Genomic DNA, 27,781 nt, shown 5'->3' with positions numbered 1-27,781 from the left:
AGTGGGTTTATGTCTTTCAAGTTAGGTGTCTGTATAAAGTATTGTTGACTGAGAGTATGGAAGGGTTTTGGATGCACAGTGTAATAATGACATTTTATAGTAATTTAGTGGGATACAGGCTGTTCTAAAATACTGAGGTAATATAACTTGCTACATCTAGGTAAATGTTCATTCTGTTTCTTGTTGCATGTGTATTATACATACTTTGATTAGTGGCTGAAAATAATGTTTACTTATCTCTGTTGTAATTTTTCATTTTTTCCTAATATATTGCTTTGAAATTAACTTTATTCAGGAAAATTAAAGTTGTGGGTAATGTATTAAACTCTGACTCTTTTGCCTTAATTTGCCCTGAAGACTGCTTTCATTTGCCCCACCCTGCATTCACAGTTTACTGGAAACATTCCAGCCTTTCGTCTCAGTACTGCTTCCTTTTCATTCATCACCTTGTGGAAATTGCCTGTCCAGGTATCTTCCAGACTGACTGGAAGCAGAGCATTTCTTCATTTGTCACTTGGAAGCAATTATTTTTCATGTTCATGCTGACAGTCATGCTTCCCATCAGTCTTTCAATTCTAAACAAGCCCAAGTTTCTGATACTCACTTTCAGAGAGTACAAAGCTTAGAAGTCACTAACAACAGAAAAATGTGAGGACAGGCAATGAAGAAGCTGTTACTTAATTGTTCAGTAATTGTTTTCCTTAGAAATGTTGGCACAAATTCTATGTCATACCCTTTATCCTTGATACTTGAAGATATTAAATGCTGAAGATGAAGGACTATCCAAAATGAAGAGCTACTCAAGTGATTGGACTGGCTTCAACCTTTTTGCTTCTGACAGGAGGCAGTGGGCTGTTCTTAGTATATGACACACAGCTGATACTTCTGAGATTCTACTTTGAATGTAGTGGGTATACTCATAAGAAATGTATCCTCTATGTGCATAAGAACACATCTCAAGAGACAACTGCTTCTGTTGGTTATACAACCCTTTTTGATGTGTGTATCTTTTTGCAAATTTCATGTTTATGTGCTGTTTCTTGCAACCACCTTCCCCCCCACCCCCAAACAACCCAGTGCTTTTTCTACCACGTTTGTTTATAATTTGCAAATACGGTAGAGCTGGCAAATACATAAAAACCTCTTGTCCTAAATGGCTCACTCAAAAGACAACTATATTTGCAGTTCCTACGCTCCTCTGAACAGAGCTTTTTTCTCACATATGCATTCCATCAGTCTTCTTTTTTGTATCCCTGGTCTTTCAAGAACAAGCCACCAAAGCTGTTAGAAGCAACCAAGGCTATGGTTTCTTGTCCCCAGTTTCCTTTGCTTTGGCTAAATTCTGGTCATTTTAATGCTCTGTGCCTGGACCCTTGGGAAGTATAACACTTTGCTAAAATCTCTCAACTCATATTGTTTCCTAATAATTTATGTTTCAATGGTGTCTAGCTCTCCAAGTCAAGGATTAAGACCCTATTGTTCTGGGAACTGTACAAACAAATAAAAAAAGACAGATAATCGTTGTCCTGAAAAACCTAGTCAAGCTACTGTAGGACAGATTTTTGTAGGAATGGATGCAGTTTATGATGCTTTCTAAATATTAAGATATCCATAATCAGTCCCCATAGCCTGGTGAAGGTAAGTACCATTGTACACATGAACAAAGAAGAGAAACTAATTTTGTTCTCCTGTTGCAAGTCATTCACAAAGCTGGGAATGGAATTCGTTTTGGCTGACTCTGCCTGGGATCATGATCCCATGCCTGTATATTTTATACAGTTGTGACCTTTATGCAACAACAGTGTGGGAAAAACAACAGTCAAACATGCATTCCTTGGAAAGAAACTGTCCATTTGAATTAGTGCTTTGAGTAACACAGGCTTTGCAGTTACACGGTAGGTAATGTGGAATACTGCTTTCAAACTCCATCTCTATTTAAGTGCACTGTCAGATGGGAGTAGGTAGGTTCAGGGTGTTGACTTCCAGATGTGTTTGTGAATGTAAGATCTCTAAATATATTTACCACAAGTTGCAAAATTTAGTTAAAGGTCAGTTACCTGACCCTTACAGGTTTGCTATCTGCAGTTTTTTGGCTCTTCTTCTCTGATAGCAATCTGGGAAGAGCAGTCTAGAGGTGCTTCTCCTTTTATAGCTGTTTTAAATTTATCTAGAACTAGAATGGAGTAAGGTATTAACACTATTAATATATGGAAAAATATATTTGTAAGATCTTTACCAAATTAAGTAATTTCCTTAGAAAACATTTTCCGTTTCTTGCACAAATAAAAAAAGGATAGTAATGATTTGGGGAAAAATACATGACCTGTTGAATCTCCTCTAATTAGTTTTATGTACAAATATCAAAAGATTGATTTACACTAGTATCTTAAAATATATGTGTACTACAGGGAATCCCCTTCACGTTTGGCGCGAAAAATCCAGGACAGTTTTTGAGGAATTCAGTCAGGTTGTTCACCTGCATTTCATTGTGATGCTTTTAAATTAGTTTTCAGTCTTACATCTTCCCTGTTGCCTAAAACAAGTATTCCAAACAGATCTTTGTTCAGATATATATTACTTTCTGATTTAATTGTTATGATGTCAACTTCTGACTTCAAAACTATTAACTTTCAAATTTATACAATTTATAAGCTTTATAAAATTTATAAAAGTTACAAATTTTATTTGTACAATGTGTATCTGGCTCAGGGTGGACAAGTGACCAATGCAAACAACTGCAAGGGGAGAAAGAACTATATAGTGGTGTGGGTCTTGCAGGTGGGAGGCTTTATGTTAGCCAGGGATTTTGCTTTAGGTAAAAGGATGTATTAATTTGTTAAGGGAATAAATGTGGTGTTGCATCACTACTCTTAGTTCTGCTATGTCCTAATGTGTGAGTTCTCTTTCCCTGCACAATGTAATGAACCACAGTAAACGGACAAATTAAAAAATTTAAAACCAAAAATGCAAATCTCTAATAACTAGTAAAACCTCTGGAAAAGTTGTAAAAAATGGCAGAATCTATGATTTACTTCAGTTCTGGACTATCTGGGGCAAAATCAGCCAATTGAACTCTTTAAAAATTGTTTTTATTTTTATGTTAATAACAAATTCCTAATCTTTAAAAATACCGTTTTCTTTTCTATTTTTATCAATCCCGGGAAAATCAGGAAAGTTTAAGTGTTAATTGAAAATCCATCCTTTCCAAAGATAGCAAATAAGGGATAGATTCCTTAGACCAGACTTGTTCATTTTTGCTTAAGGTAGTTTCATGTTTCTGTTCCACTTCTTAATTTAAGTTGGAACAAATGTGGAGTATGATCCTGCAAGCCTGGGAGGAGGTGGGTGGGGGAAAGACTTCACTTACCAGAAGTCAAGTGTTCCCTGGAGCAGTACCTTTTCAAAGAATTAGAGTATCAGGAAGTCAGGTAGACTACCATTTTCCTTTAATCAGAGTAGGCTGAGACTGATTTTTGTAATACTTGTTTTTGACATATTGTGAAGTGCACAAAGATCTCAAAGGTTTTTTTGGTCTTTTACAAAAAGCATCTTGTTGTGTCATGTCATGTGTTCTGTACAAAGTAATGCACCCACAGTACAAAAAGGCTGAAATACTCAAAGCATTGAACACTTGAAATATATCTGCTAAAGCAAGAAAGGTAACAGGAACATTTAAAAACATTTACCCTTTCATGATCTGGAAGAGAAATAACCAAAAATGGAAGCAGAAGAGGAGTGGGGTAGGTGGGGTAGGTGGGAGATTCTGACCAGCTTCTAGGTCAGATATGCAAACAAACAGCCCTGGTAAGATGATACAATGGTTAAGGAGTTGTCAGCATGAATGTGAGGAATACCAGAGTTGCTCACCAATGCCACCAGTCCAGGGAAGCCAAGAACCTTGTGAAAGGGAATAGCTACCAACAGCTGAAAAAAGAGCAGGATATGTTAGAATGCTATTCTGCAGGAATCCTTGATATGTGAGTGGTATGGCAAAGTCTGATCACTAATTCAAAATTAAGGGTTAGCTTTTTAAGAATCTTATAAAAAAATACACATTTTTGTTCTGCTGATCATTTATACATTATCTTACAATTTTCCTCAAGATCTGCTATACCTGTGGAAATTTATTGCAAGAATGACACACTTTCTGAGGAGGGTGGGGTGTCTGTATTACATATATAGTTAGTGTAATCATCTGTTGATAGTAGACCTTTTGCAGAGTGTGGACGTTTATATTTCGCTAATCAGAACAATGAAGCTGAAGTGAAAAAAATAGGAACAGGAAGCAGGAATACTCGTTGAAGGAGAATGAGCTTCAACATGTTTAAAGACATTTCTCTGATTCATGTCTGTAACCTCCTTACAGATATCCACACAGATCAGTGTGATCTCAGGCATTCTATCTAATCTGTGTAGAAAATATGTAGAGATTAGTACTTTTTGAGGCTACAGTGAATTAGTGTATCTGTTCATAGCCAACATTAACCACTCTTTGAATATCAAGGGATTACATTTACTTACGGCCCATTACAACATCTGCCTGCATAGGAGAGAACAGCTATATATAAACATAGTAATGACAAGATACAAAACAATAGTGTGTCAGAGAGAATTGTTCACATACTTTGATGCTGAATTCTGGGAGGCAGATGTTCTTCCACTCCCCAAAAAAATCATTGCAAGATGTCCATGGATCGGGTGGAGATGGGGATAAGAGATAGTCTGCGAACTGTCCAACCTGGTCATTAGTGGAAGAAAAGGAAATCCTTAAATGGTTCTCCTCTAACAAACCCCTAGATATGTTCAGGGAAGAACAGTCTTGCCAGACTAAGAAAGGAAGTTGGCTATTGTTAGGGCCATTGTAAAAGTATTTGCTCAAAGTATTGTCTTTTATGTATGTAAATAATAGGGAGTGTATTCCATGTGGATTTTGTAAACTTCTAAAGTACTTTTTGAAAGGGCACAACATTGCTGGCATTCTTTTTCAAACATGTGTGAAGCATTTTAGTATTCTCTGTAGCAGGGAAGTGGAGTCAGCTGTAGCAGTTTAGCAATATTTTGGCATAGGTCAGGCAAAGTCCTTCGAGGCAAAATGTCTAGACTGATTTGGGGATTTTCCTGTGGCTTCATTCTTTGTTAAAAACATCAATGTCTGTCAAATTATTATTGCTAGGAGCAAGAAGCGATTAGATGAACGGTAGTAGACAAATTGTTGACTAAAACCTTGGCAACTTTGGGAGAAAGGGTCAGATTCAGAAAAAGGACTGAAGGATAAAGATATAAGTGAGACAAAATTTGGGCATTTTATTCTAGTGCTGGAATCCTGAAAAAACCACTGCTCATCTACTTGCCAAGACTAAAGATATCTGAATCTTCAAGGCACCTCAACCTTTATTTTTAACATTCACCAAACACGAAACTTTGTGTATATCAAGGCATGTAAGTTGTCACCAAAGTTTACCAACTTAATATTTTATCTCCTGTAAGCATTCAGTTGGGGATCATTTTTCTCTCTGATTCTCTTCTGTCCTGAGTTAGTGGTATGGGTCAGATCTGTTCATTTTTGTAGTGTAAAAGTCTGAAAAAGAGATCACCATTGTTTGAAATGTATGACAAATAGTGCATAGAATATATATGTTTTATCGTAAGTTGTACTGGGTTGTTTCTTGGCCTTTGTCTTTATAAAAAAGCATCAGGAATCTTTTATTAAGTGTATTGTGTTGTAAGGATGGTAATTTATATTCAAAATTCATTCTTATTCAAATGGATTTTGCAGTTTCTGTATGCTCTGTGTGTGTGTGTGTAGGTCCACTTCCTTTTCCACATTCCCAGGCTCTGGTCACCCACTTTACTTTTGTAGTTTATGTTTATGTGTTCAGGTCTTATAAATATACGCTATGTAACATCATTATTGTATTTGTCCTAATTCTGCATTCTAGTTTGTGTCTATAGGTATTCTTCCTTTTCATTAAAGTTATTCTGAAGTACTGAATCAAGAAGTGATTTGTGAATTAGGCAAGAGCTGGCTAAACTAGGAGTAATCTTGCAGTATGATTTGTATGAAGACAGTACTACAAACCAATGTTCTTTGTATGCAGTCTTAAAGGCAGCATTCTTCCATCTGCCTATATAACAGGTAATTACAGTTTTAGTGTAACTGCCTACTTGGTTGGTCCAAGTAAGCTAGATACTCAGCTGAATAGTTTTTTGAAATTCCTAGTCCTGGTTTTAATTATTGGTGTATTACTTGTATGAAGATGGCAAATATCTGTGACGTTTCCAATATACAATCCAAACATATGAAATAATCTAACAAAAGGAAGCCTTTCTGATTTTTCATAGGTCATTAGGATTTTAGATATAATGGTTTGACAAGGAAATCTGTGTACTACTAAATGTTGGAAGGTAATCTATTTCTTCTTACATGAGAAATTTCACTTTACCAACAGCACCCTTTTATTGTTGCGGTCCATTTTAGCTTTGATTTTATGACTTGTTTTAGTCACATTTAAAAAAAATCATTTATTTGGAACTTCAATAGAACCTGAGTTCTGTTCCATTTAATGAACACTGATAGCTGGTAATTTTTTTCTTGTTTTGATACAAAATTGCTATGGCGCTAATTTTTTAATAAGGCAGTTTTGCAGAGGTTCTGCCTTTCCCTGTTCATTGTCAGGCTGATGCATGCAGACTTTAACTACAGTGCTGTCAACCTCACCTAAATGAATATCCTAATTTTTATATTCTGCAGGATGTAACTCTGAGATATTTTCCAAAGAGATATGCTATTCCATCTAGCATCTTTTTAACCTGACAGCTTTATCCTGAGGAGCAGGGAGGAAGAAATATTTTTTTCTTATCCTTAAAGCCTACCCAATTCTAAAGAATACTTTTCAGAGTAAATATGCTAAAAGAAATTTTGTTAGTAATGCTTTCTTTTATTCAAAAAGTGAAGCTAGATTGGTGGTCTGGAGAAAACTATTCTAGTTTAGATAGCTCTGTACTTGATTAGTTCTTTGGAACAATGGTAGAGCCAGGATATTGTCTGAATCCCCACCTTGCCCTAATTAAATTCTGCCACAAGAATGTTTGGAGAGATTCTAATGCCTTGCACAAGAAAAAAAAAAGAGTTTTTGCTAATGGGATAATTACTTCCATTTTATGTCACTCCTCATCCTGTAGGATCTCAAAGAACTTTGCAAATTCACATATTAGCTCTTGGAACTATTTGCTGCAGTGGTGCAAAGCTTCCACTCCATGGGTGAAATTTGGCATCTCTATGGCAGTGAAAAGACATTTTGTCTTCAGATATAATTTGGAAGGTGTATGTTAAGAAGACACAATGCAAATATTCAAGTTGGAAGTTAGATTGGATTATGAGAATACTGTTGTGTTACTGGCTTTACCCTGGTAAGTGTCCTGTATCCATGAGAATCACCTGTTTGGCACAGGCTCAGAAAATGCTGAATGCTGAGTGGGGATCCTGGTACCCCATGTATGGGAGACCACCCACCTAAATTGACATCTGCTGCTTGTTCTGAGAGTAACAGAGAAGACAAGGAAGTGAAACTAGAGGTTTTAATCTCTTGTTATTGACAGTTTGGTGTATTGAAAGGCAAGGAAAAGGACCATTTATAATCTTGCACAATTCAAGAGGTGATTTTTCTGAAGTAAATTGTTCCAAGTGCAGTCTTATCTGTTAAAAAAATTTAAAATTTAAAAATGCATTTTAGCTTGGCCTGAATTTGGCTCGCCTTTGCTTCCAGCCTTGATTAAATTATCTGTTGGTTTCTTAAATTTATAATGTGATGTATTTAGAAATCTCTTTATTGGGAGAATGTGAGCAATTACATCTTCAAATATTCTTAGAACAACCTAAATAATCTGTATTTTCTACATGAGGGCAAGATTTTTCTTGTCTTTGTCTTGTCCAAATAATTGTTTCCCAAGTATTTTTCCAATTTGCAAGATAATTTAAAAAGTGTAAACAATGAGTCCTAACACAGTGTTTTGACTACTACTCTTGTCACATAGATTATTGCCCTTTTCTTATTTCTTCATGTTGTAACTAAAATATGGGTGTATATATTTAGTGTACTTGGAAGCAGCATGAGTACCAAAATATTGCAATAGCAAACAGGAAGTGTTCAGGGGTTTAATGGCAGATTGCCAGGAAATCATGGCATGTGCAGGAAATGCACTTGCAGTTACTGCACTGAAAGATTTTGGGATATAGATACAGATCTGTATAAAAAAAGGCTTGCTTAATTCTGTTAGGGGGTAAATTTCTGTATCTTTGTTCTCCTCACTACTACTGCATCTGGATGCTTGTCACAACATTTTTAATAATTAACTACAATAAAAATAGTTGCAGAGATGAGATAATCTGGTTTGTGTTGATCTCAATGTTTCCTCATTCACGTTTCCTCCTTCTGTTTGCTGCTTCTGCTGTCTCTCATTTAGCTGTGGCATATTGATATAGGCAGAGCACTTTCTGCAAATCCACTGTTGGATTCAACAATTTTTGGTTTCAATGGTAATGAGCATGGCAAAAAAAATCTTTATAAAATATTATAAAAATAGGCCAATTCAGATTCAGTGAGAGTTTGTGTCTACTTAACTCAGTAAAATGTTCCCGGTGATGAATGTTCATGATGTATTCTGGCATTTCAGCAGTGGAAACTTGATTTGCCAGGATCTGGAAAAATCCTAAAGCTCTGCTATTGTTGATTAGTTATGCATTTTAAGGGCAAGTGTTCTGATATTGTTACTGAATGGATTTTCATGGGAGAATAAAATAGATACGCTGCTGAGAGTGGAAAAAGTGCTAAAGATTACACAGTCAGGGGTTAGGGAAGTGAAAATGCTGGCTCTACACAGGCTTTAAAGATACCTGTGTAAAGGAGCATATCTGAAAATTTTCTTTCAGTTCATGCATAAAAGAATATTGTTTTGTGTCATTATAAACTAAGGAATGATGAAAATATAAGAAAATAACAGTCCTGTATTGAACCTTTTTTTTATCTGTGCTGGTTCTGTTTTATGATTGCCAGTTCCCATATAAAGATACAGTAACTTAGTTCAAAGTATTGTATTTGAAACAAGTAAGCATATGGACTATTAGTAAACACCAGGGAGATAACCTCTTATTCTATGTTTATACCTTGCATTTTAGGAAGTAGTAGTATTTTTTAAAATGTTTTCAAACAAATTTGGGGAGAAGAGGAAGAAGACTTTGTGTAATGTTAAAATCTATATCTCATTCCACTTGTACCACTTTATTCAAACATCCACTCTTGGAAAACAAACAAAAAAAACTAACCACAAAAAAGTGTCCCCAAAACTACCTATTAGAATGCCTTGAATATTCAACAGTACAAAGCATTTTTAAGTAACATATTTCCTTCTGTGTCATTTAAAGAGCTAAACTATTATGTTTTCTTTCTTTTGTGCATATGTTTTGTGCCAATATTTCCAGCTGTTTCCATCATTTCAAATCTGTGGTCTGAAACTTAAACTATGTCTATTGTTTCACAAAACTGTGTGTGCATGTCAAGTTCAGTTAACTGTACACTGTCAAACTTATGTTAAAAAGGCTTTCAGTAATAAAGGGGCTTTAGAAAGGGTAAGAGTTTTAAACAGATTTTTGTGCTGTTAGTTGAATCTAGATGTACACTGAATTATATACAGAAGACTTAGAATGAGAATGGTTGTGTACCTGGGTCAGTAAGAATTTTCTTCAGAAATATTCTGGATATTCTGATTCTACTTTCTTGTAGAATCATAGAATATCCTGAGTTGGAAGGGACCATAAGGATCACTGAATCCAACTCCTGGCCCTGCAGAGGACATCCCCAGTAGTCCCACCACCTAAGAGCATTGTCAAAATGTTTCTTGACCTCTGCCAGGCTTGGTGCTGGATGCTCCTTGAGGAGCCTGCTCCTTCCCTCTGGAGGAAGAACCACTTCCTAGTATCCAACCTAAAGCTGCACTGATGCAGCTTCAGGCCCTTCCCTCGGGTCTTGTCACTGATCACCACTGAGAAGGGATCAGTGCCTGCCCCTCTGCTTCTTCATATAAGGAAGTTGTAACTGCAATAAGATGTCCCTTCAGTCTCCTCTTCTCCAGGCTGAACAGACCAAGTGACCTCAGCCCCTCCTCATATGGCTTCTCCTCAAGGCCCTTCAGCATCTTTGTTGCCCTCCTTTGGACACTTTTTCATAGTTTAGTGTCTTTTTTATATTGAGGTGCCCTAACACTGCCCCCAGCACTCGAGGTGAGGCCACCCCAGTGCAGAGCAGAGCAGGACAATCCCTGCCCTTGACTGGCTGGTGATGCTGTGCCTGATGCAGGACTTTTTTTATAGGTGCTCTCTAATAATGCTTAATTTGTTAGCTGAATTTCTTAGGGCAGTATAGAAGCTTTTGAATGCTGCACTTTAAATATGGATTTAAAATTTCACATATGAAGATGTTTAGCATAAGATGGTATATAAACAGCTGGCCTTGTGCTGCTACTTCATTTCATTGTTCTCCTCTGACATCACTGTATCAGACTTGGAGAACAGTACACTGACAATATGTTTAGGTTGAAACAATTACAGATAATTAGAGTGGTAAATGTCATGATATACAAGTGTTAGTGAAATATGTTTTTAATTATTACTTTGCTTTGTGTCATATTTCATCCCTTGAAGCAAGCAATATGCTCAAGATGCCTTAGCCCATTTATGGAACTTCTCCACTCCCTACTAATTATCTGTGATTAATACTTTGCTAAAAAGTTGGAATTGCTTAGTTTTGTCCTAGTTGCATTAATTACCCATATATTTAAAAATGTTATATTTCAAGTAAATTCTTTCACAGCTGAATTTATTTCTGAAATTTTCTCTTCCATTCTGAAGCAAAAATAAAAATGCAGGTTTGTTTTTTAATCTGTATGTTGTTCACATTGGTGGAAATTTTTTTGTGTTCTACCAGAAAATTTTGCTTTTAAAAAAAAATGAAAGAAGGAAACATTTTGGTAATAAATATTTGGAATCGAAAGTTACTAGGCCATTTCTGATTTTACTGGCACGTTATCTCTTCTTTACTTAAGGGATCACTGCATTTTTATGTATTTTGGAGATAGCGTTCCCCCTTCCTTTGTCTTCTTTATTGACCTTTTTTGTATCCTGTTTATTTAAATTTCTGCTTAATATAAAATTTTTCCAAAGTGTTTTTTTGAAATTCTTTCCTTTTTAAGTTACTCTATGTTCTTGTGTCCATTTTGTTTTGTAACTCAAGCTAAAATCTGTAAAGAGCGATAACATTTAAAGTACCTTTCTAAGTTGGCTGGCAAACTAAAATGTCAGAATTCACTGATTTAAATAATATAAAAGTGATAGTTATGTTTTTTTCTAGGATGTCTGTGTGTATTGCAATTCAGATATGTAATGCCAATGAATTTCTTGAATTTCACTGATACGTTACAAAACAAGAATAGAAACTAAAAATTTTCTTCATCTGTTTTAATAAACTTCTTCAGGAAGTTAATAGAATGACAGGTTGTATTGCAGTACTCTTTTGGTTCTTTAATCCACTGAAATTTTTACATGCTTGACAATTTTGATTTCTAGAATCCTGGAGGAGACTGGAAACTACTGAGCACAGTATCTTTGAAGCATGAATTTGTAGACACGTGGTTAAATTTGACATGGTGAAATTGTTTGTAAAGGAAAGGTTATGTATTGCAGAGCTAATTGTCATTCTTTAAGGACTTCACTGGCAACTTGTTTGAGGTTGATTGAGGTGATAACAACCTAAGTGCATTAATGTTTCACAGAAGCTATTACTGAAGACTCTTGAAGGAAATTTAAAGATTTGAGACTGTGTAGATTATTTGTTAGAAGATAATAAACAAAGTCAAGTGCATGACCAGTTTTCATTGCAGTAAAGCACCACTGGAATTTCATGATGGTGTGTACTGAGACTTCCGCAGTTATTTTGTTCATAAACAATTTGAAACAGGAAGTGGAGGTGTGCATTTTTTTTTCTTCATAGTAGTGATGAGGGCTAACTGAGAAGGTTTGTAGAAGGATATTATGGTAAAATTCATAGTTAAGTGTAGATAAATGGAGGGCAAAAGGGATGGTCAAAGTTTTAAAGTAGTTTCCACACATGAAATGACTGAATAGATATTGATCTCTTTATCTGTGGAAAGATGTGAGATGTGGTGGAATATTTTGAAGAGTTGAGAAGGTGGTTTTTCTGTCAGAATAACAGAGCATGTGATGAAAAGAGTGATGAATGATATACTCCCTGCTGCAGTTGCTAAAAAATACTGCTATTCAAAAAATAATTGGGTAAATTTAGTTTTCCTGTAATTCACTGAGTGCTGTTAAGGCAGTTGCTTCTGGTTCAGTGTGTCCCTCAGGGACTTTTTATTATAGGGATTTCTGAAGTCAGAATAATAGCTTTATATGAGGCAAAGGGAGCATTCTGGGAAAGTAAGAACATATTAATGCCTTATTCATTATTACTTATTGTTGACAATTCACTCTGAAATAGAGACTGGACAGTGGGCTAGCCAGCCTGTGATCTCAAATACCTCCTTTTTTTTAAAATAAAAGATGTTATCTTTAGTTACCCTTGTTACATGGAATTTGTGTTTCTGGAAGGACTGCTAATTTAGCAATATGAAAATAGAGTAGAACTTCCTTATTCATCTTGAGGTAGTCCTGACTGATAAGCTCCCAGTTCCTGCTTTTTCACCTGTGTTTTGGCTCAGGATATTCTTCTCCCTACTCAGTTTTTCCTTAATGAGGTTCTTATAATCAGTATCAATAGGAAGCCAAACTGCTTGGGAAGGATGTGTCAAGAGAATAATACCTTTTTTTGGTGTGGTTTGGTGTTGTTTTTTTTTTTTTTTTTTTAAATCAGTAAGGCTCATGTAGCAGCATGGGACTGCTGTTTTCTGTGCAGATAACTGGAGAAAAAGATAGAGGGAATCACATAAGGAATATGGAGGTTCTTAGTTACTACCATCCCTTTTTTGATGCTGCAAAAACCAAAACAGCACTTGAAGAGTCATGTTTCTACATCTATTTAATTATTCCTGTAGTCTTAAGGTTTGTCACTGGAAGGTCAGTAGTGTCTATTAGTGAGGCCTCTCTCAACTCCAGCAAGAATTTTTTTATACGTGTAACTTCTCATTCATTTATTTAACAATGTAAAGGTTTAGCAAGGTACTTGCAGCACCTAACTGAATTAATCTGTGCTTATAAAGTGTTTATTTACTTCTGTAGGACTTTGCTGAATAGCCACAATTTGGCATAAGCTTCTTGGAACAGTTTTATTTCTGATCCATGCTGAACCTATGTGCCTAATACAGATGTATTACTGTGGATAGGACTGTTGAGATGTAAGGTTTCATTAATGAAAGAAAATGTGTTATTGCTTAGAAGTATCTAAGACTAATTTAGTATATTTTTTCTTTTTAATTACTACAGTGTACAGACTATGACCTGGATTATGGAACTGAATGTTTGCATCTGGCTCTGAAATACTGTAAAACAAATGCCAAACTTGTTGAAGGAACAGCTGACCTCTGGAAGGTAAAGACAATAATAATATCTAGTTATATATATATATGATTTAAAATTAATAAAATTTGCATATTACCATAAAAATTCAGATGTGTTTTCAATTGTAATTTAGGCTTTTATATTTCATTTTTCAGAATTGGTTTTTTCTTGGCTCTTTTTAGAGCTCATTATTGTAGAGAGACTTGGACAGGTGTTACTTGAGATAATCAATGAAGACAGCATTTTCCTGTAAACAGGAAAAACATCTTGGTATTTGAATGACCTGAGAATCTGTAAATCTGTAATCTCCAAAACTAAGAATTTTCTTTCATGATATGAGCTTTCTCATGCTATTTCTATATCTTTTGTCTATTTTCCTCCACTTTTCCTGTGAGGACATCACTTTTTTTTTCTCATGGCAAAGATCTGGCTATCAACAATTTTATTTTTAGAGTGGCTCATTACATTCAGTAACGCTGTAATATTTAAGACTTCTTCAAATAATCTTTTACATATATTTAAGCATCATTTACCTTGTCTGGTAATCTGGTAGGTTCCTGGTGAGTGACAGAGCAGCTGTGTGTAGAGGTGCCAAAGCATATGTCCCTCCTACTTCAAAGTATTGCATATCATTGATGTGGATGGTGGGACATTATTCATTTTTAGTAGCTGTTGCATCAAGCAGTTTTAAAGTTTTTTATATTTTATTTTATTTATTTTATTTTATTCATTACCACATTGAAGGAGCTGGAAGCACCTCAAATCACTGCATCTGTCTTTAACAGTGAATTTCCTCCAATGAGACATTATTTCTAACAGTATAACCATAAATCTTCAAATCTTTCATAAAAAAGAAAGGCAATTTCCTGAATCTGCAGTGCAAGTTTCCTGTGCAATTCAACAGCAAAATTTACTTGCATTGGTTGCATACAGAACTTCTTGTTGGGGATATATAGTCGTTCTGAAACAGCATATGGTCTGTTTTCCTATTTAGTCTTCTGAGGGACAGATTATGTCATGCATATTTACATTACACAATTTTTTGGATGGTTTCATCTTCTGCATTGCAAAGCATGCTACTTATGTGAAAGGCAGCAAAATACACCACTAATGCTCATTTAGCTCATTAGCGTGTTCATCTGGTTCTTTGTTATCTGTAGATACTACTGGCTTCCAGCTGATAAATGTAGCTTAGAATGACAGAATAATTCAAAGTCTGAATGAAATAGATAGATGTCATCGAGTCCTACACCTTGCTGAAAGTGGGACCAGGGTAGTTATATTAGGCAGTGCAGGGCCTTGTCCAGCTAAGTTTTGAATATCTCCAAGAAGGGAGATTTCACAGGCTCTCTGGGGAAGACAATTCTAAAGAGTATCACCTTCTATGGGGACTTTTTTCATAATATTTCATCAACATTTCCCTCAATCCCTCTTGCACTGGGAAAGAAAGAAAGGCCAACAGAAAGCTCTGCAAGAAAAGTCCAATTTATTCTTCACTATGGCCATTAATTAACCCTCCCTGCCTTCCATCTCCTGTAATTTGGGCTTAATAAGCTAAGTTCTCTCACACCATCTTAGCTGCCCTCTACTGGCTTCCTCCTGTTCCTCTGTGTGTTGTACTGGGGAGCCCAAAGCTAAAAGCAGTACTCTGGAGTGTTCTCTGAAGGGCCAAATACAGGGGAATAATCCCCATATTACTTGTAATAAGTACTACTTCTGTACTGATACAGCCCTGTTGGATTCCTTTTCTCCACTGCTCCCCACTGCTGACTCATGCTCAGCTTGTCCAGAAGCTCCTTCTCTCTAAAGCTGTTTTCTGTATTTCAGCATCAGCATGGACTGCTGCTGCCCAGGGTAGTTCTGTCCCAGATGCAGAATTCTGTGTTTATGTTTGTTATAGACCACAAAGTTTCTCTTGGCTCCTTTCTCCAGGCTTTCAGGATCCTTCAAAGTTACTGTTGGATCCTTGAGCATATTGAATGGATACTTGTTCATTTGTTATCATCTACTAGTTTTCTGAGGGTATTTCCCCTTTCTCAGGTTGTTAATAAAGATATTTGTATTGTCCCCAGTATCAGGCCCCAAAGAATAGCACTAGTAACCAGTCCCCAGTTTCATTTGGACTTGAACTTGTGCACATCTCTGTTATAAAAGGGACTTGTTGAAGTGTCAGTGTCACCTCCAACACTGTTTATGAAAAAGTTAAACATCCTGATGCTGTAAACTTTATAGCATGTGGGATCCATGCAGTAGCACTGGACTTTAAAGAGGCCTATAAACATTTGGAAAATGATAACATGTGGGAAGGGAAGTCCTCTCCCTATGCAGGAAAGAGCAGCAGAGACATTGTGTGATAAACTGACTGCAACCCCCATTTCCCATCCCCATGTGTCACTGGAGGGGAGGAGGTGGGGAAAATTGGGAGTAAATTTGAGCCTGGGAAAAAGGGAGGGGTGATGTGAAGAAGTTTTAATATTTGGTTTTATTTCTCATTATCCTACTCTGATTTGATTGGTAATAAATTAAACTAAATTAAACTAATTTCCCTGAGTTGAGTCTGGTTTGTGTGATCTCTCCCTGCCAGTATCTTGACCCATGAGCCTTTTGTTATATTTTCTCTCCCCTATCGACTTGAAGAGGGGAATGACAGAGCAGTTTTGGTGGGTACCTGGTATCCATCCAAAGTCAACCCAGCACAGTCTCAGTGTTGACAGTGTTGTGCAGTGTGACAGTAGCAAGAGCACCCATTTATGTGCAGGCACTGTGCTGCAGGCAGTGCAGAGCAGTGAATATTTCACATGAACACAAAGATGCTGGTGCCAGGCCATTGAAGTACCTTCTCGCATCCTGTGCCCTAATTTTGTAGCTAAAACTTGTTGATGTCTTCTGTGGCATGTAAAGACATTAAAAGTGGGAGGCATAAAAATGACAGTCTGTAAAATATTACATTTTTTCTGCAGGAAATACTCATTTCAGTTTAGAGCCTACAGAGCAGAACAGCTCCTTCTTGAATAGCATCTGGTGTTGGTCACTCTGTACTGAGGTGTTTGGCAGGTGACCTAGAGCAGTACCATTAAAGAACAGTCATGCTTGGTCTGCAGTTTCATAAAAGGCAGAAGACTACAATTTCCTCAATGGTACTTGCTTAAAAAATGATTTGGAACTATTGTTGTTACTAATCAGCACTCAGAAACACAATTTTATTTCCTTAGCTGTCATAATACTGTAATTTGTAATATATTGTTATTATTTTCTGATAGGTTTTTAAAGCTGAGCTAAATGAAATTTCATATGCCAAAGACTGATATTCTCTCATTGGCTCCAGTCTTATATTTTCAACACAAGGCAAGGAAATGTTCTATCCAGATAAATAAGAACTGAAATAAATAATCATTGTTCATTTGAGGTTTCAGAGGATGCATAGCAGAAGGACTGCAGTCAATTAACAGTTTGAGTATTAAAAACCAGTTTCATCCTATGTGGACCATGAATTTTTAAAGAGCAGATCAGATATTTGTAAAAATTCAGTTTATTCATGAGGTGCACAACCTGCATAACATTAAATGACTCAAAGGTGTGGAAAATTGTGTGTGTTTATATATTATCTTCTTGAATTAATGTTAATTATTCTACCTGAGCATTTGTACATTAGGAAGATTAACATTTCAAAGTCATTGTTGGAGCTAAAGCAGAAGATAGGTTTTTTTTATTTTCTGGGAACAAATTACAAAATTAAAATAATTTTTTGTAGTGAAAACAACCAAGTAATTAAAATTACTTCAGTGTTATAAATATTCATAAGTTCTATTTTAAAGATAGTTATTACATAGCTAATTATAAGATACTTGGGATCAGGATGGCAAAAAAAAAAAAGAAACATCAAGTCTCTATCAACACCACATTTTCAGTTTCTCTGTGTTTGATACCTTGGAAGTAAAATTACTTTAAATATTCTAAATAGTCTAAAAATTAACTAACAGAATGTGTTTGTTGTACTCTAATGTGTGTGTGTGTGTGTGGATTGTAGATAAAAAATTCAGTATAATAACACTTTTTAAAAATTGAGACAGATTTATAGACAATGTTGACAGAGTGAAAATTCCTCACTATTTTTAAAAAACAACAGATTATTTTCTAATCCTACTAAACTATCTCATACAAAGGAGCTCTGTACAATGTTGTAGTATAAGAGGGAAAAACTTCATTTAACTGAAATGCAGTACATTTGTGTGTGTGTGTGTGATCATAACCTTGTATTTATTGTGTAAAGAGTTGTATTTTTGCATTTAATGTACATTTTTGTAAGTCTGAACCATCCATCAAAATAAATCAGTTTGAAGAAGAATTTTAAACATCATATGGAAGTAATTTTGGGGAATAACTTCTAAACAACATCTTCCTAGGTAGTAGTCTGTAGTAGTCTGACAAATAACAAAAAAAGGCACACAGAAAAACAAACTCCTCTGCTGATTTTTGAGACTTTATTAAAGTACAGTAGACTGTTAATTATACAGAAAATAGAGATATTTAATAAGTAAGACTGTTCTGCCTTTGCTTTAAGCTGGTCATGTTTTCATATTTTGTGAATGTGAGGTATTTGTGTTGAGTTTTAATATTTGGCCTAGTGATATGCTGGATTGCAGCAATAATATTCTGAAAATCTTGGATCACTGTATGTTCAAGAGGACAAAATGAAAATTAATATTTTCACATGAAAAATGAGAATTTGAGTAATTAGGAGCCTGTGAGTTTGATATTGATCAACAGAACAAAAGGGTGCACTGCTACAGGCAAAACTTGATCAATAAAGAGTCATGGGATTAAAGTAATTAATGTCAGCCAACATGGAGTTTATTTATTTTGTGAAATTGACTTCAAGACTTTATTACAAGACTGTAATCTTGGCTGATAAAGATGGTAGTGCTGATACAACTTACAACTGGCAGAAGTTTGACTTGTTACTACATGACGTCTTAATTAAAAATAGGATGACTGTAATTGTACTAGTCCTTATTAAATAGATGAAAAATTAGATAATTGATATATTTTGAAAGATAATTCTCACCAGTTTCTGCAGAAACTGTTATTGTCTCTAAGGTATTTAACAGTTGTCTGATAAAATTTGCAGACAAAGATTTAAGGATCTGTCAATAAAAATATAATTGATGAGAAGTAACCTATTTATAAGGATTACTTAGAAAACATTTTCAACAAAGAGTATGCTTTTCATTGCAGCTAAATATAAAGAACTGATGTTAAAAACAAATGAAGTATAAGTCATATTTACTGAATTGTTCTTGGAAGGCAGTGACTTTAAATGTGGTATAGGCGTCCCAGAGGATAGGAAGGTTATACTGTGTGTGGGCAAGATACTGTATGTCAGAGAAACAAAAAAATGAAATTAGAAAAGAGATGTTCAAGTATTACAAGTGCATCTAGAATGCTATGGAGAAATATGGGCTCAAGCTCTGTGCAACTGTCATAAATAGGGAACATTTATGGAATTGAATTTAACATCTTAGTCAAATTGAAAGAGGTGTAGATAAATTCTCTCTCCTTGACTGGTAAGGGATGGTTGCAGATGGTGTCTGGAAGAGTTTTTCTGTGAACTCTGCAATTTTCACGAAACTTACAGGAGCTTGTATCTGAAATTATTTTATAGGATTAAAGATTTGGAAAGAATTACAAATGAAGCATGTAATATGGTGTTTGTTGATTTATTTGTCTAGAAAACAAACCGTTTACTGATATCTGTCTCAGAATTTCAGAAGAGATTTTTAAAGGTTTATTCTTAAGTTTTTATTCTCCTGTGTTGTTTTCTTGAAGACTGCACCTATCACTTTTTTAGATCAGACTGTTTAAAAATATTTTTGCACCTCAAAGAGACTAAATATTAGGGTGTGAGACCATTTCTAACAGACTTTAGTCTTGTTTTTTGGTAGGTTTTGAGATTATAATCTGATTCACTTTACTGAAAGTTCAGTATAAAGGCCCTGTAGAATCTGGTGTATAGAAACTTTGCAGCAAAGTCAGTCACTCAGTTGCTCACTCTACCCTTAAATCTAATTTCAAGATATTGATTCTTCCCAACAGTAAGTAGTAATGTACATGTCTGTATATAAAGTCAGACTCCAAAGATTTATCAGGGTAGATGATTTCTCTGGCTCCTCCTCCTCCAGGACAAACTGTAGGGAAGTAAGTAAGTTTTTCATTTTAAAAGAATATAATGCACTGGGGAAATCATGAGATGTTATTAATCTGTGTCTGACTATAGAGCTTAATTTATGAGATTGAAAGGAAAGTGGTTACAAGAATCCTTATGTTAAAAATCAAGTAATCACTTGGAGACTAAGATGCTGCTACTGTTAGTGGTGTCCTGCTGAAAGATTTACCTTGCAGCACTAAAGCTTTTGGAATCCTGTTCAGTTCATTTCAAAAAGAAAGAAAAAAATTTATTCAGACTCAAGAGAAAAGAAAAATTCAGAAAGTCCAGTAAAATTTTATCTAGCATAAAATGAATTTACGGTAAAAACAAATACAAATATTTAATACTCGTGTCAGTTCAAGTCACTGCTTGTCATTGTGAAGACATTGCTAGCAAAGACTGCTAATGTCCTGGGTAGATGCTGACTTTAATTCTCTATTATTTTATTTGCAAAGCCTATTATTGTGACTGTCAGCCATCAGGAGGGTATAAAGACAGTTATGAAGGGTGTTTTTGCAAGTACCAAGTAAATATTCAGCATCTTATTGTTCATCTAACTTGATCTGATTAATGTCTTCAAGAAGAATTTGATGTTTATCAATTCTCTGAAAGCTCACACTGTTTACTTGTAGTCTCACTGACTCCCACTGGTTAATTGGACTCTCATTAACAGTAATGGTATTGCACTACTGAAAGATTGCACCTATATTAGTAAAAGCAATAACAAGGTTTCTCCCTGGCTGTCAATGTTCCCAAGTCCTGTTAAAAATTTGTTCCCAAGTCCTGTTAAAAATTAATCTATTTGCAGTAAAATTAGAGTAGAATGGATGTGTAAAAAAATAGATGCATTATCATGTTTTCATGATTTTTCGAAGGATTGAAAATACTTTTAGATTTCAAATGAGTTCTAAGCAGACTCAAGTGTTTGGGAAAAGGGTTTTCTCAAGTCTCCAGTAGTTTTTGCAACCTCTGTTCTCATAAATTGCTAGTGATATTTTACCAAAATTAAGAAATTGACAATATCACTTGTTTATGGTGTTTAAAATGTAAAGAATTGCCTTCAGGGCATTGTTTTATTGGTTTTACATTCCTTCCTGCTGTGTTAAATCTAATGAGGCTTGTCTGTCCTTTAGGTGACCTACAAGTGGGATCTGTATGCAGCTGAATCAATCATTAAGGGTACGTGTTTGTCCTTGTGACTGTCAGTTTGCATATTCCTGATTCTAATTAGGAATTTTGTGTGTGATAGTTTGAAATGTCTTTAAGAAAAGTTATATGATGGATAAAATGTGCTTAGGCAAGTTGTTTTAGCTTGTTTACTGATATCTTTCTATTAGGCATATTTATCTTTATTTACTTCTCTCAGAATACAGAACCTTATAAAAAGCTGTGTATATTACAGTCGAATAGAGATTAATTTTGAAGGGCCTTATAAGGAATAAGCAATTTTTTTTCTTTCATTTGCAGGTCAATTCTGAATATGTTTAGTCTTTCTATTCTACATAGTACAGTGAAAATTAAATATTAACTCTTTAGGGCTCTTCACTGTTTTACATACAGGCAGTTGTTGCCTAAATTGATATAGCAGTTATGTGATATCGAGGTATTTCATTAATTTATAAATATTTTGTTGAACAGTTTGTTAACCTTTTTTTTTTCCCTGATGGCAGTGGTTTCATACCAGTTTAACATTAAGACTGGATTTAGCCTTTATCTAGGTGGACTCACTCTAAAAACAATGTAGGAAAGAAGAATTCTCAAATACTGTATAATGAGATAGTTATTGTAAACTGATAGGCAGTGATTCAGGAGACCTTTGTCAGATTCCTTGTTGAGAACTGAGGGATAAAACCCCAGAAACTGATGAAGAGAAAGGGACTTCCCTTTGGATTAAAATTTCCTTTCCAGAGAAATATTTAAGGAAATCAGAGGAAAACCTGTGTGCTATTGAGGTCACAGAGAGTGACTGGCTAGTTGTTCAGTCTTGTTATTACAGTGGGCAAATATTTCATATTACATGCATTATTACAACTACTTAACTGAATTTTTCAGGCACAAATCAAAAAGATAGAAGTGGAAAGCCTGAAAATTTCTGGTTCTGACAAGCAATGGGTTCCAGTAAAGATGGAGCCAGACTCTTCCTCGGTGATCAAAAAATTACAAACTTCGAACAAAACTAACCTTTATCCAAATGAATTTCCATGCTCCTGTGTATACAAGGGCTTCAGTAATGTCATAGGTCTTTAAAGGAGATTCGTTGTTGTATATATATATATATATATATATATACACACGTTGTTGTATATATATATATATACACACGAATATAGACACATACACACACACACACACACACACACACATATATATATATGTCATGTTATCAGCTTTCTTATTACTTAAAGCCAGTATAATCTTTTTCAGCTATTGCTTATAATAAAAAGCTTGTGTAGTTTAAAGTAAAAATGAAGACCTTCATGGTAGTCAATCAGGCTAATCCCTTTACTTATCTAATGTCCCTTTGCCGTGGCAGCATGCAATATATCTGCTTCAGTTACCACAGTAGTCTTATTATGGTGGTCTCTATGACAATCTGTACTTTAAGATTGTTGAAGTTTAGATTTGCTTCTTGCTGCATTGAATGAGTTCAGGAAGCAGAAGCTGTCCGTGTTCTTTGCTCGTTATGCAAGTAGTATAATGAATCCTTCATAGCAAATTAGGACACTGCATAATAGAGTTATCTTACATCATTAATTATCTTTAATGGGGTTTTGAATTGGCACTGTTAGTCCTCCAAGACAGCAATTTGAAAGTTGTACCTTATCTATTTTGTGCCCTTCAAAAGGCTTAAAATCTCAGACCTTCTGGTGACTATAGCATGAATTATTTTGGTAGTGGACAGTTGAACCATGTAAATTAATATTAGGCAGATGATTTATGCACAATTCATTCCACGCTTAAACCATATTTAAGGGGAGAATATATTTTTGTCCTTTGGAGCATCATCCTGATGTACCCCTGTTTGGCATCATTTTGTCTTATGGTTGTAAGTTTTACAGAAGAAATCTTATTAGCTCTGTTCTGTTATGCTGTGCTGCACCTATGGGAAACCTTCAAGGAAAGGTCACCTTAGAGAATGGCAACCATCCCACAGGCCTAGGCATGCTCAGTTAGGCCTTTCCTAGACGCTGGGTAATTGACTATATCACAGTGTCTGCTTTTCTTGAGAGTCCAGAACCCACTACGTGGTGTTATATTGTAGAATCATGGAATCATAGAATGGGTTGGAAAAGACCTTAAAGACCATCTAGTTCCAAGCTCATGGCCATCAGCAGGGGCACCTTGCACTAGATTGGGTTGCTCAGAGCCCCATCCAACCTGGCATTGGACACTTCCAGGAATGGGGCATCCACAACATCTCTGGTCAACCTGTTCCAGTGCCTCACCAGCCTCACAGTAAAGAATTTATTCCTAATATCTAATCTGAATCTAATCTAATCTCATTTTGAAGCCATTCCCACTTGCCCTATCACTACATGCTCTTGTGTAAGTGATGTGCTCTTGCTTATCACTTCTTGTGCCATGTAGAGTGCCTCAGGGGGATGTCCTACATGACTGTCAAGTAGAGTTGCAAGATACCAGCTCTCTAAATGCTGCCTTGCATGCTGTCAAGGTCCTCTAGAGATGTCCCAGAAGCTGAATGCATGACCTGGGAGGGTGCTGGGTACTAAGGGCTCTGGCCTCACACTGCTCCTCACTGGTGTTTCAGTCTTCACAGCTGATTTGTTTGTTATTAAGTTACCTGTGCTGGATACACATTTTATCTCTGGATGAATTCAGTATGGATGAAGAACTTCTGAGTGTACACATTTAATTTTGTGACTACGATTCCAAATTTTATGTCATCTGCAGTTTATTAGTGATCAAAACTTTTGGTTTTCCTCGGGAATTCAACAAATTCTCCCTTGCTGAACTTGACTCAGGTGGAAGTAAGAAAAACATACATCCCCACATGCATTTGTTTTACCTTGGATATTGTATGCATGCATATCATTGTTATTCAAGGCAACACAAAGAAACATTTCACTGATGTAAATAGACTAATGAGTTATTTTTCTTTTGAGACTGTTTTCTTAAAACATTTCTTTTTAGTTTCCTGACTTCCTCAATTCTCTTTTATAACTTTTGTAAAAAGCAAATTTAATGCTTTTCTTTAGTTAAGCAGGTATAAACTTGTAGAGTATGCAGACAAGGTGGTACACGCCTATTTTTAATAGTCTTGAAGTAAGAAAACATTGTCTTACAATAAGGGTGACTCATCTAGAAATGTAGTTAAGATCAGGCTAATACAAAACATCCTAAAAAAATTCCATTAGGATTACTGCCCTCGAGGTAGATAACTTTGAACTCTAGTTTCAACATGTAAACTTTAAATGGTGCTTCTCAGAAGTTTGTAACTTACAGTTTGACTCTCTGTCCTCCTCCTTCTTGTTTTTCTTTTATCAAGGGCCTTACTTTATAAATTACTTTTTCACAAGAGTATGCATTTGCAGATTGGATAATTTACCCTCACATTTGGCTAAAGAAGTGTCTGTTGATGCAGATAAAATGATGATTTTTGAACTTTTTTTTGCCAAGAAAAATATTGTAATGCCTTCAAACTGTTTATGGCTGTTGTGAGCTACATATTATGACTTGTGTTCTGTGAAGAAACCATGTGACTGTTTATAAAAATAAAAATTGAGATAAGCCTTGTTTAGCAGAGATCTTATCTGCATTTTCATGAGCATGCTCATGAACAAATGGCTGTTCTCAGCTCTGACCCAAAGAAATAGACTGGCAGGTGGGGAATACTCCTTGGAATAGCTACTGTCAGGTGAAAACAACCCTCTTTTCTTGCCTTCTACCACAAAATGGCCCTTTCTTTCCTCTTTACTAATATTGTTAGGGTCAGTGTCAAGATTGATTTTTAGTTTTTGTGGCTACAGAGACGTGGGGAATGGGTAAACAGCAACAAAAAAATGGTTAGATATTTTTGGTTACCTATATTACTCAATTAACAATTTCAGCTATTCTGTTAACCGTGAATGAATGCTTGGCAGTATTTATTTAATTTTTCTTATATTTAGTGGTAGCATCTTGTAACAAAGATGTTTCTAAAGATGCCAGAGGAAACCATACTGAATTTCCCAACCAGTCAAGCCATTGCTATGTAGAAAGTGCAAATGGAATTCTGATAAATTAATTTACTACTTGGAATTCACTGCAAACTTCAAAAGCATTTTGATGATTAGGATGTGCTTCCAAAATAATCGGAATTGTAATAGCAAACTAAGAGTGGTGTGCTACAAGCATGTTTCCAAAAACAAGTGTATGTACACACATATACATGCAATTAAGAGAAAAAAATTTATGTCTGTAGGCTAAAACCTATTTGCCATTCAGATGCATTTTTTTTCTTATGGTATTAATTCTCTAGGATATGATATTTATTATCTTTATTCAAACAAAGTATTATTTTAATTGCTGCTTGTTTGTGGCATGCTCTTCAAGGTAAACTTCTAAGTCTTCCATCAGAGTACACTTAATACATCATCTAACTATGGTAGTTCCATAAACATGAACACATTTTAATTTATAATTGGGTACGATCCTAGGATAAAGACTGTGGCAGGTGTTGCTGCATAATAATGTGATCTAAAGCTTTCAGCATATCAAAGGAGGGTGTGAAGAAATTGAAAATTAGGTTTTTGGATGTAGAAAAAAATAGGTTTGATGGAATAAATTGTGAAATCTTGTATCGAATTTAGCTTTAATGAAGAAAACTCCTGATAGGGAAATTTAATGTTTAAATTTGACAGTGCAAGGTTTAAACTATTTTTTATTTAATGCAAAAACTATGCTCTGAGTGTATGTTAAAAGTGTTGGAAGGGATCAAATGTGATCCATGTGAATAGGGAACACTACTGCATTATCAGGTACAGCTGGAATGAAGCTGGCAGTAAATGGGTGATGTGTGTTGGCAAGAGGCATTTTCCAGGGAGACAGCAAGTTTAAATAAGTAGATGAAGCCAAAGCAAGGTAAAGAGTTTGATATGTAATGTAATAGTGAGAAAACAACTAAAAAAAGTGTTGGGCAGAAAAAAAGAAGAAAAGAAGAAAAAGAAATTATGGCAGAAAGTAGTTAAGTAGAACAGTGGTTCATTGTGGGAGGACAGAAGGAACACAAAAACTCAACCAAGGGAAGTTCCAGCTTGATAAAAGGAATAACCTCTTTCACCCTTGACAGACAATCAAGCAGTGAACAGGTTTCCTGGAGAGATTGTATGGCAGAGCAGTAAGGGGCTGAGTGACCTTGTGGGTGATCCTGCTTTGAGAAGGAGTTTAAATGAGGGACCTCCTGTGTCCCTTCCAGCTTCAATTATCCAGGGGTCCAATGGAAAACAAAATGTTTTTAGCTGAGTATTTAAAGTTTTTGTGACATGGCCATGTCATGGCTTTCCAGAATATCTTTTTCATTCACCCAAGCAGAATTCTGAAAACCAGGAATGAAATGCTGCATACAGTGAGTTTTACTGGCAGGCAGCAAAGCTCATGGAATCCCTGGAGTTTTGAGCCAGCACTCCAGCTGTGCTCACTGGGTTCAGTGTGACTACACTGAGTGACAGAGCTCCATCATCTTAGCAGAAGTGGGACACAGGCAGTCCTGGGGAGGAAAGCTCCACTCAGTCGTCCTTCCCACAATGCAGCAAAGTCTAAATTAACATATGGATCTTTTTTGACTACTTGAAATAGCTTGGATTTAAATGGCACTTGAGTTTCAAACCTCAACTAGAACAGAACTGTTGCTTTACTATGATGATTTTATAAAAGATGATTTTCCAGACTTCCTTTACTCATTTCCTTGATCATTTAAAAGCATGCAGCATCTTTTCAATGTTTGTATTATCATTACTTTAAGGTTCTCCTACTTTATTAACACACTTTCCCCTTGGTAATGTTTTGTTTTTTCTCTGGATAAAAAATACAGTTTTCCACACTTCTTTGTTTTTTCTCTCTTCTTTATTAAACTCAGTCTGCCTCCTCACTGCTTTTTTTCTCTCCTTTCTCATTTATATTACAGGAAATTAGAGATCTAAGAGGGCTGGAAAGAGTAGTGAGATGGGTTTTTATAGCTGCAGCCTTTGAGCAGTCTTTTGTGAGAATACTTCTGACACTTGCTGTTGATTACAGACTTCTTTTTAAAAAGAACTGTTTGAGCCTAAGTTATGGTCCCTTTTTGGATTCCACAGCCTTCTTCCACATGTGAATTTTTGTAATAGCTCCAATCTGACCTTCTTCATTAAATTACTTAGTTCAATGGAGTCTGAGTTCTTGAAATCTGATATGCTAGTCTGGTTTATTATGTATATCTATTTTGTATCTGCACTTTGTGTACAGTACTAAATTCAAGTGGCTCTTGCTCTGATTTCAATCTACTCATTAGTTTCTTTCTGCTGATAAGAAATTAATTCAATATGGTTTCCCATTTTTCAGACTGTAAAGTTATTCTCTATTAAGTAGAAGCCAACTGTGATGCATGTTCAGTATACTTTTTTTGCCCAGTGAATCTATGGGAAGATAATTTCTCCCACAGTTGTGGTATCCTCTGATTTCCAATCCTGTGAGAACTGGCCATGCATTTTTTTAATTCTCACTTCCATCTGGTTGTGATGGTTTATAAGCAGATGTTTATTGTTCTCTCCCTTTCTTCCTCCCTCCCTGTCTTGCTAACTTAATACAAACTCAGTTGCCACCAGTATTTTTGTTGTCACATTATAAATATTGGTCGTAATAAATATCCATGATTCAAAAAATTATTCTAATTATCTTTTGGAATTCTCAGTGGTTAAATCACTTTTCCTGGTCACAGAAAATTGCTTAAAAATCACAAATCACTTTCCAATAGTGTTAACTCTACAGCAGCTTTAAAATTAAATTTCAGGTCTTTATGTTTATTTTTATAAAGAAGT

General features: G+C 35.4%; 1 protein-coding gene across 3 annotated transcripts in view; it reads left to right on the top strand.

Annotated features, from left to right (window-relative positions):
* Positions 1–27,781, top strand: part of CRPPA (CDP-L-ribitol pyrophosphorylase A) — a 257,787-nt gene that overhangs the window by 24,668 nt on the left and 205,338 nt on the right. For all 3 annotated transcript variants that reach the window (XR_013181409.1, XM_077175584.1, XM_054635357.2), the window contains exons 4-5: positions 13,490–13,594; positions 20,903–20,948. Coding sequence is in view for 2 of the 3 variants with exons in the window: in XM_077175584.1 (XP_077031699.1) it covers positions 13,490–13,594; positions 20,903–20,948 (151 nt within the window). In the remaining variant the exon portion in view is untranslated. The remainder of the gene's footprint in view (positions 1–13,489; positions 13,595–20,902; positions 20,949–27,781) is intronic.

Source organism: Agelaius phoeniceus, chromosome 1 (assembly GCF_051311805.1).
Source record: "Agelaius phoeniceus isolate bAgePho1 chromosome 1, bAgePho1.hap1, whole genome shotgun sequence".
NCBI classification, from domain to species: Eukaryota; Metazoa; Chordata; class Aves; order Passeriformes; family Icteridae; genus Agelaius; species Agelaius phoeniceus.
Note: the sequence above shows the minus strand (reverse complement) of the source record. Positions and strands in the feature narration are given on the sequence as shown.